At 42.3% G+C, this 13,741-nt stretch overlaps 1 protein-coding gene across 2 annotated transcripts in view; it reads right to left on the bottom strand.

Annotated features, from left to right (window-relative positions):
• Positions 1 to 32: 32 nt before the first annotated feature.
• nlrc3 (NLR family, CARD domain containing 3) overlaps positions 33 to 13,741 on the bottom strand; it is a 31,813-nt gene continuing 18,104 nt past the window's right edge. Inside the window, exons 15-19 of one of the 2 annotated variants that reach the window (XM_076298536.1) lie at positions 1,458 to 1,541; positions 1,212 to 1,295; positions 630 to 713; positions 375 to 458; positions 33 to 285 (exon numbers count right to left, since the gene is read on the bottom strand). In XM_076298536.1, the coding sequence (XP_076154651.1) occupies positions 195 to 285; positions 375 to 458; positions 630 to 713; positions 1,212 to 1,295; positions 1,458 to 1,541 (427 nt within the window). In that variant the 3' untranslated portion in view covers positions 33 to 194. Of the gene's footprint in view, positions 286 to 374; positions 459 to 629; positions 714 to 1,211; positions 1,296 to 1,453; positions 1,542 to 13,741 lie in introns of those variants that run through there. The other variant, XM_076298537.1, reaches the window with a different exon arrangement.

Here is a 13,741-nt window from a genome sequence, read left to right as displayed (position 1 = left end):
CAGCCACACATACAGTACACACACACCAGTCATGGAAATTTTTTTTTAGATAGAAAAGTAAAAACAAGTCCATACTTCCACAAGTTAATTTACAATATTAAAAAATAAATTAAAATAAAAAAATATTCAGTATGAAAATATATAAAACACTGTACACAGAGATTTCTTGGTACACACACACACACACACACTCATTAGATGTCAACCACACACTCTGGAGCCTCTGCTCTGATGTGTTCCGAGACGACCTTGGCCCCTGACTCCCCGATGCCGTTTCCCTGCAAACTGCAGGAAACAAACACACTCATTTGAATCCTTACTTATGAATGCTATGAACAATGGACAACAACACACACACATAAACACACACTTACTTTATGTAAGTCAGCTGGTGGTTTCCCTTTAGTGCTGTGGCAATGAAAATGGCTCCATCCATTCCAAGTGCATTTTCCTGCAGACTGCACACACACACACAATGTTAACAGTGACATAAGCACAAGCACATACACAAGACATGGTGAGAGGAATTTATTCATGGGTTTTACAGAGGCCATTTCAGGCTGAGATGGAAGCTTTCCAGCCCATAATAATCTGGCAGAAACAGTCAAGCTCAAGGGAACGTCACTCACTTCAGCCGCCTGAGGCCTCTGTTGGTCTTCAAAGCGCTGGATAAGGCTTTCGCACCGACCATTCCGATGGAGTTGCCACGGAGACTAAAATAATGAAATAACATGAATCCGGTCAGCCTAACTGGTCATTCATTATTTCATTTGTTTCAACACTTACAAGGTGAGGATGTGTGGTGGTCAACATTTGAGCTCTTAATATTCAAGTCAGTGAACATCCCAGGCTTCACACACACAATACATTATGTTCTGTTGTCATGGTCTTGCCCACAATTCTTATTTATTATTTGAAATGTATGTCTTAATTAAGGGATACAGTTAAGTTGTAAAACACTGGGAATAATCTTGAATAAAACATGGCAAAAAAGAATGTCCCTGTTCTCCCCACTGGTATTGCTCATAATAATATATTTTGACAAGAATTATTGGAAATAAAAAGGCATTTACTATCCAAACAGTAATAGGCATCAATGGCGTTCTGAACTCCCTAATCTTAAATCTTAAAATGAGTATTAGTGGGAGTTTGGGAGGGTAGGCCATATGGAGGTATGTGTTTTCATTTGGTGTGTGTCAAAACAGACTTACTCGAGAGTGTGTAGGGTCTGGTTGATCATGAGAGCTTCAGCCAATGCCACAGCACCTGCTTTTCCCATAGATACACCCTGAAGACTACCAGTACACACACACACACACACACACACACACACATTTTAGAAAAAAAGTATGAACTTGAAGTATGAAACATAAATAATAAAATATATGTTTTAATGAACAATAATAATAATCTCTCTCTCTCTCTCTCTCCTCTCTATCTCTCTCACACACACTTACTATAGCACAGATAGTGAAGAGTTTGTCTTCAGTGCGATGGCCAAAGAAATTACACCATCATCTCCAAGTGCATTTTCCTGCAAACTACACACACACACACACACACACACCCACACACACACACACAAGAACAATATTCAAATATTAAAACAAGTGCATGCACTCACAAATCCATCAAGAGATATGGATTCAATACAGTATGTAAGTAATAACCTCCCATTAATGTCCCCTTCTGACCCCTCCTGTTTTTCTGAGGACATTTTGTCTAGCCGTGGATGACAATCTAATGATGACTGCTATTGTTTTTCTTTTGTGCCCCCTTGATTCATTTAGCCCAAGCTTTCATCTTTCTTTTTCAGCAGGGATGTAAAGGCTAATACACTGACACACACACACACACACACACTCACACACTCTCTCTCTCTCTCTCTCTCTCTCTCTCTCACACACACACACACACACACACAGTCATAAAGATACGCTTAGAATGACACCTAGTTCTCTCTCTTTCACACAATGGGCAGAGAGAGAAAGAGAAAACGTAAAGACTGCATCTTTCTCCACACCAGCGGCTCTGGATATAATGGACTTGAACATGGACATTACAGAGACATTATGAACTGAAAGGCTGGAGCAGCCACGTGAAAGACCATTTTATGCACTTAGTGCTGGGCGTGCTGCACATAAAAAGAAAGGTTCACCTTAATAACAAGGCAACTAGTTCTTAGAATAGAACAAGGGCCTCATTATGACCGCCGCTAGCGAAGCTAGCGAAGCGGTCATATAGGGATTGTCAAAGTGTTTTTTTTTTGTTTTTGTTTCTTTTCTTTTTTTTTTTCCCCGTCATCTACTTCCTGAATTTTTGGTCAACGATACCCGGGACACCGAACCACCGGGGCACATGAAATTTGGTGGGTATGTAGCCCCACTAGACTTTTACGGAAAAATTTCGTTTGGTCCCCGGGGGCCACTCCCCCTCCGCGCTTGGCCCAAAAAACCCCCCCAAAAAATGCAGTTTTTCCTAAATAACTACCTGAACCATGGCACAGAGGATAAAGACATTTTTATGGTATGTTGGTCTCAAGGGCCCACGTCAACCTAGCCCATAACCACTCATTTGTGATTTGCACCCCCCCGGTAAAAAATGAAAATGCAATATCATTCTGCTTTAATCGCCCCTCTCTTCAGTTAAGATGTTCAGAACTGCACCAAATTTTATGTGTATGATTAACCTGACATTCTCTGGGGGTATGCCAAGTTTCGTAGAATTTCATCCATGGGGGGGGTCTAAAAAGATTAAGTTATGTGTACATTTAGTGACAGTACACTCATTGGCCTGTAGATGGTGGTGCACACATATACACATGCACACACACACAGCCACGCACATACTATCGGTATTAGAACGGCCGATACATAATTACAAATTCAGTAGGATTAAAGGAAAACCAAATATTCATCATAATAATAATTTGGCTGCATTTCCACTATTGGCGTCACGTAGTCGTTTGTCCACTAGATGGCGCATCGTTGCAGTGAGACGTAATTTTGTTGGAAGTTAAAGGGGTGGTTCAGGATTTTGGACATAAGACCTCATTTCCAAGTAAGCAAGTGTGATATTTATCAGTGGAGACCGTTTTCAACACGTTTGATCCAGTCCTTCTAATTGCAGAGTTCGCAGGTGCTAGGCTAGTGCAAGTCAACGGTATGTGCTAGCCTGCCACTAAAGACAGTCTTACCCACTCCAAAGTACACCCGAGGCAAATTCCAGACAATCGATGTAAATGTCTGTGTTGATAGAATAGTGTGAGAAATACAACTACCCTCGCATCGCGTTGCAATAGTTATACTTTGGTCCCTGAAGTTGGTAGTAGTCATTTTGCATCTCAGCGGCGGACTGATATTACCAAGGCTACTACTAGGTATCCCCATTGGAGTGCGCTTTACTGTTTACTTTTCGGTGCAGTACTACTAACCGGAGCAAGTATAATTCCGCCGCTGCTAAGAAACTAGTCCCTCAAAATGTACTGCGATCGTTGAAATGCAAGGATAGAATAACGTTAGAAATAACACTATCAAAACAGACATTTACATCGATAGTCTGCCGTTATAATTTATTTGCCTCGGGTGTACTTTGGAGTGGGTAAGACTGTTTTTAGTGGCAGGCTAGCACATACCGTTGACTTGCGCTAGCCTAGCACCTGCGAACTCTGCAATTAGAAGGACTGGATCAAACGTGTTGAAAACGGTCTCCACTGATAAATATCACACTTGCTTACTTGGAAATGAGGTCCTATGTCCAAAATCCTGAACCACCCCTTTAATCTAAAGTGGGTTGGAAAGACACTATGCTTCCTACAAGGACAAGACTGTACAGTAGCTGCTAGTTCACCGCAGAGAACGTCTAAGGGTAGGATGATTTCTGCATGACAATTCCCATTTCCTCTTGAAGCCAAAATAAATCTGAGAATGTTTATCAGACATGCTTGTTTTTTACTGCAGGTAGGCTACGTTAATCCTATCAATAGCAGGTAAAATAATGTTAATGTTACCGTTAGCATGGTTGAGTGATGGAGGCCGATTTGATTATTGATGTATTTGTAGAAAACCATAAATGCGTTTATAGGCTACCAAGCAAATTGATAACAGCACTAATTGTATCTTTCGACTGTCATCTCATTTGCTTATGACCATAACCTAGGCTACTAACAGGAGCTAATAGTCTGGTCAGTTTAGGGTGGGGGAAGACCCTGAAACGGCCACGCCCACTTTTTAGACCCAGAATTCTGTATCTCGGCCCCTGAAGGTCACAGAGAGTTGGTTTTCAGCTAAAAAGATGCGGAAATGCCACATTTATATTAGTGTTATGAAGAAACATAGGCCCTAAAACCTTTACTTTTTGAGATATTCACGAAAAATTAGTTTTTGTATTGTGCACAGGCCACGTTTCATGTATCAGCCCCTGAAGGTTGTAGAGAATCATATTAGGTTTTGGTATGAATCTCATCTTATATCAATGTTATGAAGCACCAAACTCCTTACCTTAATTTATTTTAAATATTGATGCAAAAAATTAAACTTAAACTGTCGCAAAAATCTGTATTTTAGCTTTGAGAACCACCTAAATCTATGGAATTTATTCTGAGTTACTGAATTTACTTGGATGGATCAGATGAATCTGGGATAGAAGAAATGTAGTTGACCTCTACTGTTGAATTTGTGTTTGAAACAGCTGTATTGTATTAGCCTGACAAGCCAGACCCACATTAAAATGTAGGGTCTGGGCACTCACCGTTCGCAGTGGTCAGTCCGAGGGGCGGGATAATCGGTTGTCTTTCAAATTCCCTCTGCACGCAATAGGACAGCGCTATAAGTCCCATGCGTTTCCCACCAGCGGAGCTAGTTGGCTAGTTCAAACTTTTGCCAACAAGCTTAACTCGTGTCACACTGTTCGCCAACAGCAACATCCATCTTATTTGTTTTCAAGTAGCAGGGAATTCAAGCCCAACCGTTGCAACTCTGCCATCAATCATTATGTTAAGCCCGCCTAACGACTCTATACACGATTTGATTGGCCTGATAGAAGTTTAATTTTTCGAGCTCACAAGCCAACGGAGAGTTGCTAGACTAGCCCTGGCAGCAAATGTAATTGATTTCCAGGCTAGTGTTGTATTGTTTATCAGACTATATTTGTGTTTAACTCGTTTACTAAAAAATCAGTGAAGTTCTGCTTTTCCCTGATTTGATGATCTCCCATTGGACTGAACTGGCATGTGCTTGACATGGAAATGTCATGTAAATGAAAGCACCGTGTGCAACGTTTTCATTTTTAAATCCACCACAGGAACTTGGAGGAAGGTACTGTACATATAGATTGATAGATACGTTATTGATCCCTAAGGGGAAATTCAAGGTCCCAGTAGCTTAAGACACCACAACATACACTACAACATAAATAGGATGATAAAATAACAAATCCACTAATAAGGACAGTAAAAGATACTAAATCAAGGATCCACGTGAATGTACGAAGGATGTTTAAGCATGAGGCTCTTGCGTGACTGGGCAGGGACTGACCCTGTGTTTTAATATGCAGTGGTAAGGTGCTCTATGAGGTGTGTGTCATAGTGCAAATAAGTGCAACAGTGCAGGGATAAAGTCTAGAGACCAGCAATAAAAATGGACAATATAAGAGACCAGCATTAAATATGGACAATATAAGAGATACATGTAAGCATAGTAATAGTTATAGTATTATTATATGGACAGTATAAGAGAAAATGTAAATATGGTCATAGCCAATAGTCTGTTTAATCTTCTCCCCTCTGAAAAGCGGTACGGGGCTTTTCTGCCCAAAACATCATGCCACCGCCACAGTTTTTTTTTTCCCCAGGCAATAGCCCTCCTAAATAACTCTTAACCTTGGACTTCATTGCACTTTATTTTTATTTAACACAGCACTATTTACATTCCTAATAATTTATTGCTCATAATGGTCCTGTCTGTCCTTGTATTGTGTTTTTTTTGGGTCTTTCTGTTGCACTTTGTGTTGCCTGCATGGAGAAGACCAAATCAAATTCCTAGTATCTCTGTCATGGTGAAATAAAGTTGAATTGAATTGAATAAGAATTATAGCAGCAGTGCAAGGATAGGAAGTGATTTGAAGTACAGTAATAGGATATCAGCCATTGGTCAAGTATGAAGTTAGACCACAGTCCACAGTGGAGGGAGGGGTTGTGCATGTGGGCTAATATAGCCCGTAAATAGTGTAGACAGTGCAAGCAGCAACACAGTGGGCGAGTGGACAGTCCGTACACAACATTGTTATCATACAAGGTCATACAAGTGTAGAAGAGGGTGGAGAGGCAGGTAGACTAAGCAGAGAAGTCGATCTCTTCTCTTCCCTTTCGTGAAGCATTGAGGAGTTGTATGTCCCTGGGGACAAATTACTTCCTCAGTCTGTCAGTTGTGCATGGCAGTGAGCGTAGTCTCCAACTGGTCAAGCTCTTCTGCTTTGGAGTGGATGACAGTCATTATCTAAGATGTTGATTAGTTTGTTCAGGGTCCTTTTGTCTGATATTGAAGTGCACAGTTCAGCTCCCACGACAAAGCCAGCTTTCCTTACCAGCCTGTCAAGTTGCCCAGCATCCCTCTTCTTAGTGCTTCCTCCCCAGCATACCACAGCATAGCAGAGGCCGTGGCAACAAAAGACTGGTAAAACATCCAGAGGAGCTTGCTGCACACATTGAAGGACCACAGCCTCCTCAGGAAGTACAGCCTGCTCTGCTCTTTCCTGTAGAGTGCTTCAGTGTTGACTGACCTGTCCAGTTCATTATCCAGGTGTATCCCCAGATACTTGTAAGTGTTTACCACCTCCACATTGACCCCCTCAATGGTGACTGGCAGCAGAGCGGACTTAGACCTCTAGAAATCCACCACCATCTCCTTGGTCTTAGCAGTGTTGAGTTGTAGGTGGTTGAGTTTGCACCATTGCACAAAGTCCTCCACCAGGCTCCTGTATTCCTCCTCCTGTCCATCCCTGATACACCCCAGAATTGCAGTATTATTCGAAAACTTCTGCATGTGGCATGACTCGGTGTTGTAGCAGAAGTCTGACGGGTACAGGGTGAACAGGACTGGAGAGAGCACAGTTCCCTGTGGCGCTCCGGTGCTGCTGATCACAGTGTCAGAGAGGCAGTTCTTCAATCTGACGAACTGTGGCCACTCTGTCAGGTAGTCTGCAATCCAGGATATTTTGAGCATCCCCACCCATCTGCAGGAGCTTGTCACCCAGTCTGAGGGGTTGGATGGTGTTAAAAGCACTGGAGAAGTCAAAGAACATGATTCTCACAGCTTTTTTTCCCTTGTCTAGTTGAGAATGCGTCCTGTGTAGGAGATATGTAATGGCATCGTCCACGCCCACTTTCTCCTGGTATGCAAACTATAGCGGGTCTAGTGCATGCCTTACCTGGGGTTTGAGTATTCCCAAAACCAGTCGCTCCATGGTCTTCATCACGTGTGATAACTGCCGTCACCTTACAAAAACCTATTTTTGGACTTTCACTTAGTTTACATTGTTTCTTAGAAGGTTGTTGGGGTCCTCATCTAACAAAGAGCCATAATCAACTTAAGCACTAGTATGCCCAATGAGTAGATTTAGAGCTTTTGCCCAAACAAACTGCATGGCTTTCATGAGTAGATTTACAGAAAAAGGTGGCTTGGGCGGGCGCTGATTGATTTAGTGATAAAAAAAGTTTTTTCATGAATATCTCAGAAATTAAAGGTTTTAGGGCCTATGCTTCTTCATAACACTAATATAAATGTTGCATTTCCGCATCTTTTAAGCCGAAAACCAACTCTCTGCGACCTTCAGGAGCCGAGATACAAAATTTCAGGTCTAAAAAGTGGGCGTGGCCGTTTCAGGGCCTTCCCCCACCTAATTTTTTGGGCTCCTTGCATTTTTTTCTTTATTGGGCCCTAAATGAACAGAAAAACATTGGCTTAAATGTTAATCATGATTTGCAGCCTTGACCCCATTTTTTCCCCAAACTGACCAGACTATAAGTGAGTTAGCTGCTACGTGATGGTTTTCTAATGGAAAATATATAGGCTACCTGAAAGATAACCTGTCTATGATGCATCCTAAACACATGGCACATTTCTGCTCAAAGTCTCAAAAAGCATCTCAGTCAACGGTCATTCCCAAACACCCATACTTAAATCCTCTATTTTCAAAGGTGATTCAAGTAAGGAAGAGCATGGCTCAAAGTAAAGTAACTGAAACTACATAAATTCGTCAAAGTGAATAATTTGTGTCAACTCGCCGCAATGTAGATTTATTAACGCACATCTCCAAAATCAAATGCGTCAGCCTAATGTAATGTACAAATTTTAAACCAGATGTTTTAGAGGGCACGTTCAGATGTATTCAGGGCAGGGCTGTAGCCTACCTACACATATTTGTTGCACGTGCTACAAAGATCATTCTTTGCGATGGATGATTTAGTACCAACGTTACACCGGTCAGATACAGTTTTGCCTATGGCTATACCGTGAGACTGAGGTGCTTTTTGTTTGTTCGAAGTGCGTGTTTAGGGTGTGAGAGGGGAGTCGATGTGCTTTGATTCCAGCTTGGTAGTTGTAGTCTATGCGATTAAAAAACACGTGTGTGTGAAGTAGCCTATCTAAACAATGATAACGCTTTAATTATGGCTGCTTTAGCCACAGACCTAGCTACTGTACAGTGGGTTGGGTCCCATTTAGAAGTGTCCACTTCATTCACCCTTTCCATGATTCACACAGCTACGTGAATGTATTAGCCTACTACTGATATGCAAAACTATTAACTTTTCGCCAAGAGGTGGCAGCTTAAGTCCGCTTGATACTGTAAGCCATTGGTTCCCAAAGGAGATTTTATTTGGGTCGCCAGCATAGCCTAGTGACAATTTGTGTTGTGTAATAGGCCTAGCATAGACCTCTCCAGAATAAGTCCCGCCTCCGTAACTTCCGTATCCATCCAATTTCCGGGCGTGGATTGTCTATGGGGAATAACATGGCGTTTCGAAATATCATACCGGTAAAACATCTGTAGGTAGCGAAGTTGAAAAAGCTGGTGGGCAGATTGGCCTACACACTTCTGCCATATAGTTTCCACTGGATTTTTTGATTGTCGGTGCCGTTTAAGTAATATACTATAGACTATACTACTCAAACGGCACCGAAAATCAAAAAATCCAGTGGAAACTAGATGGCAGAAGTGTGTAGGCCAATCTGCCCAGCAGATTTTTCTACTTTGTCACCTACAGAGTTTGACAGGTACGATCTTTCAAAACGCCATGTTATTTCCCATAGACAATCCACGCCCGGAAGTTGGATGGATACGGAAGTTAGGAGGCGGGATATATTCTGGAGAGGTCTATTAGGGCTTTGCACGGACGTCACGTTCTGGCCGGTAACCATGGTAACCCAGCACGCGCGGCCATATTGGCGGTACTCGGTGAATGAAGTACAATAGAGTATTATGCACTTTGGATATCTTACGTGATTGTAGCCGTGTCTAAACAACAGAAAAGCTCATCAAAATGCGTCTAATGCAAAGGCATATAGGGCAGGACTTGGACCACAAGAAAAGGCGCGATGTTTCGAGAAATTACAGTTTATTGTCAGCGCAGATCCATATGAGTTGGGCGAGGGAGACGAAGTACCAAGTTCAACCACAAGCGCCCCCCTTCTTCTGATAACTTCTGGCATTATTCTCCTTTCTCCCTGGTTTTTTAATAACTTTTGGAAGTCGATACCTACACCAGATGTTTTTCTCAGTCTGAACTATTGGTACAACCTAAAACACGGCAATAATTAACCATTTTCCTTGACGATGTTAGGGATGTACTTCAGTGCCTAATGCTTTCTAATGAGGCGAGTACCTCCACTATGGCAACGTCCAGATCTGATGACACGCCGTGCAAACCCCTAATAGGGCCTACCTTATATAGCTTATAGTTTGTTAACAGCCACGGTTTTGTCCCTCTATGCATTTTTGCATTTAGAATAGCTCTGAAACCGGGTGGCGAACACATCGCAAAATTAAACAATATTTCTATTGGGTGCCTACCATGGACTAGGCTGGGTGAAAATCAAAAGATTAAGATTGCGTCAAAAGATTGAGCTTGGTCTGGCGAAAGCCAGACTAACCATGGACCTCATAGTTGCAAAATGCAAGGAAACATAAATCAGCATATTATTTGCACAAACAATAACGGAGAGTAGGGGTCCGTTGCACAAAAGCAGAATTAAGACATCCGGGATAAGTTACTGAGCTGCGCTCAATGAATCCAAAACAAGAGCGTACAGGCTTAATTGGTTGCACAACGAGCAAGCCAGGATGAGCAGACACGGATTCACCAAGCCAGGTGAAACCTATCCTAGATAAGTGCGCGCTCACGGCTCCCTCAAATAGACCCCGCCACTGATCACAGATTCACTGATTCACCATGGCAACTAGAGGGGCTTCATTGATTCTTCTACGGTGTGAAGTAGGTAGCGATAGCCTTTTCACTACAGCAACAAACAGCAACACCTCTGTTTAGGAGAATATTGCAACTAGTGCCGCGACCACCACGTGCAAAATGGTTAGGCACTCCCGTGACGTCACATTGTCGCATGACAGGTCGGGAATGGCGAGTATGTAAAAGGTATTTAATGATCACAAACGTTGAAATAATGACAGTGGGTCTAGGTATATGTGATAACAATGTGTAGTGGGCAGTGGAATAACTATTGGTTTCCGTTTGTGGTGACTGCTGACTGAGATAAGGGATGAGATTAAATAGATCCTGGAACTTAGCCTGGTCTGGAGCAGGCTAGCTCCACAGAATAAATCGCCATGGTAACTTATACCATAACATATCCTGCTGCCCCCTATCCCGCTTTTGTGCAACTGGATCACGGATAAATTGAGCCAGGATAACCAAGATATCCCGGCTTAATCCCTTATCCTAGTTTTGTGCAATAGGCCCCTGGGGTCCGTTGCACAAAAGCAGAATTAAGACATCCGGGATAAGTTACTGAGCTGCGCTCAATGAATCCAAAACACGATCGTACAGGCTTAATTGGTTGCACAAAGAGCAAGCCAGGATGAGCAGACACGGATTCATCAAGCCAGGTGAAACCTATCCTGGATAAGTGCGCGCTCACGGCTCCCTCAAATAGACCCCGCCACCGATCACAGATTCACTGATTCACCATGGCAACTAGAGGGGCTTCATTGCTTCTTCTACGGTGTGAAGTAGGTAGATAGCCTTCTCACAACAGCAACAAACAGCAACACCTCTGTTAAGGAGAATATTGCAACTAGTACCGCGACCACCACGCGTGAAATGGTTAGGCACTCCCGTGACGTCACATTGTCGCATATGCAGGTCGGGAATGGCGAGTATGTAAAAGTTATTTAATGATCACAAACGTTTAAATAATGACAGTGGGTCTAGGTATATGTGATAACAATGTGTAGTGGGCAGTGGAAAAATTATTGGTTTCCGTTTGTGGTGACTGCTGACTGAGATAAGGGATGAGATTAAATAGATCCTGGAACTTAGCCTGGTCTGGAGCAGGCTAGCTCCACAGAATAAATCGCCATGGTAACTTATACCATAACATATCCTGCTGCCCCCTATCCCGCTTTTGTGCAACTGGATCACGGATAAATTGAGCCAGGATAACCAAGATATCCTGGCTTAATCCCTTATCCTAGTTTTGTGCAATAGGCCCTAGCTCTTCAACTTGGCCCGTTAAAATGTGTATGAACAGTCTCCCAACGCATTTCATGAAGGCCCTTTTGGACATGTCAGTTATTTGCACCACTGGGTAAAACGGCATTTTGTTTTAGACTACTGGTATTTAATTTGTGCATTGACAATAAAGCTGAATATCATATGAACTAGATGACTAAACTTATGAATATGTAGAAGAAGAAACATTCACAAAAATCCATGACATGACCTCTCTTCTTGATAGCTGTTGAAAACTGCATGGAACTGACAGGGATTGTTTTGTTTAATAATAAATAAATAAATACATTATGCTGCTACCTTCTGCTTTTCCCAAATACAATGTAGCCTACAGGTGTACCTTTCATCAGTCCAGTTGCAATGGATGGACTGTGATGAACTGCCCTACTTGTGATTGTTTAGAGATTTTAAAGGTTTTAATGCTACACATTTTTTGGTAAGTGCTACAAATCTATTCACCTTTGCAGCACCAGTAGGCAACTTTGTGTGCGGAATGTGTGCAAACACACATTCCAAACAAGCATACACAAAAGTTTCAAGAGTGGGGGATGGAGTAGAAGATGAAAAACAGATTCATTAATATGATTTATTTTCACGGAATGGATGTACAGGACTGAGCGGCGGTCATATTTTGTACCGCTATGCGGTACATCTAGTTTATAAAAGGGTTGTATAGAAACCATCCTTCATTTAATCTTAGATCATTTCTGAAAGGAATGAAGGAAAGACCTCTAGGCCTACAGCATAATCAAGTAGCCTAGTTCGCCAGTCATTATTCATTCATTCTGCATAGCTTTGCTATCGTTTTCTTTCAATAATGTCCAATGGCTTAAACATTGTCCTTTATTGTTTGCTTTAGGCCTACCTTTATATTTTAGCCTACATTATTTAACTCACGTATTGTCATCTGATGGGCACTGCCAGTCAGATGACAATACGTGACTGGCACTTGTAACCTGACAATAGCCAGATGACTTTCGCTCCGCCTAGCTCCACTCATCCATCTGGAACCGATCCATTAAAGTGTTGCTTCAGAAGGCTGGGCCTAATCAAAAAATGCTTGCATATGATTGAATAAGCCACTTGTCCGTCATCTATTGACGTGCTACTTCAACCACTCATATCGAAGCCAACCCGTGACGCTGATAACAGTCTCACAGTCGCTTCTACGCTATGTCACATCTATGAAACTCCCGCCCTGCGTCCTGATTGAGAAATCACTCTCAATGGAAGAGGTCCCAGATGGATGTGAGTGAAGCTAGGCAGAGCTAAGCGGAACGACATTCATCTGGCCTTTGTCAGGTTATGGCACTTGGGCATTGTCAGTCAAAAAAAGCAAACAGGTGCGCGCTCTGCACCTCTTTACGCAACTTCGACCCAACACTAAATATGAAGATGCCTTGCTTTCAGAGGATAACTTCCGTCCCTTGGTTGTGTAGGCTATATATGATATAAAATATCTTTAGCTTACATTGTATAGCTTACATTCAAATATTACCTTTCTGTTATGAAGCTGGGAATAGGCTAGGGTGACCAGATGAGAATGGGTAAAATTTGGGACGAAGTTAACATGAACTTCAAAATTCCGCACCATAATGATGACATCTGACTCCCCCCGTGTGAAATACCAAACTCCTTCCTACATACATTGCAAAACGCTTTGTTTTCATCGCATAAAACTGCACTAATCCAGGGGTATTTCCCTACCCAGTCTTGTCGGTACCTGCAGATACGTTTTGGCTTTTTAGCTACCTGGACATCGGGTTCCGGAGTCTCCATTTCAACAAAGAATGAATGAATGAAAAATAGGGCGCCTTGCCGCCTACGTAGGGCTTACGAGGCCTACTGCTCAGCTGTCTCTACCTTATTGTACGGTCTATAGTTGCTGTGTGTGTGTGTGTGTGTTCTATCAGACAATAAGTACTCGAGAGTCTGCTTTTTAGACTTTGCTCTAATTTTCGGGACAATTAGGGCAGGATTCGGGATTCGGGACAACTG

The sequence above is a fragment of the Alosa pseudoharengus genome, unplaced genomic scaffold (genome assembly GCF_046254945.1).
Source record: "Alosa pseudoharengus isolate Yale_2024_CS ecotype anadromous, Long Island Sound unplaced genomic scaffold, YU_APseudo_1.1 YU_APseudo_1.1_scf_21, whole genome shotgun sequence".
In the NCBI taxonomy this organism is placed as follows: domain Eukaryota; kingdom Metazoa; phylum Chordata; class Actinopteri; order Clupeiformes; family Clupeidae; genus Alosa; species Alosa pseudoharengus.
Note: the sequence above shows the minus strand (reverse complement) of the source record. Positions and strands in the feature narration are given on the sequence as shown.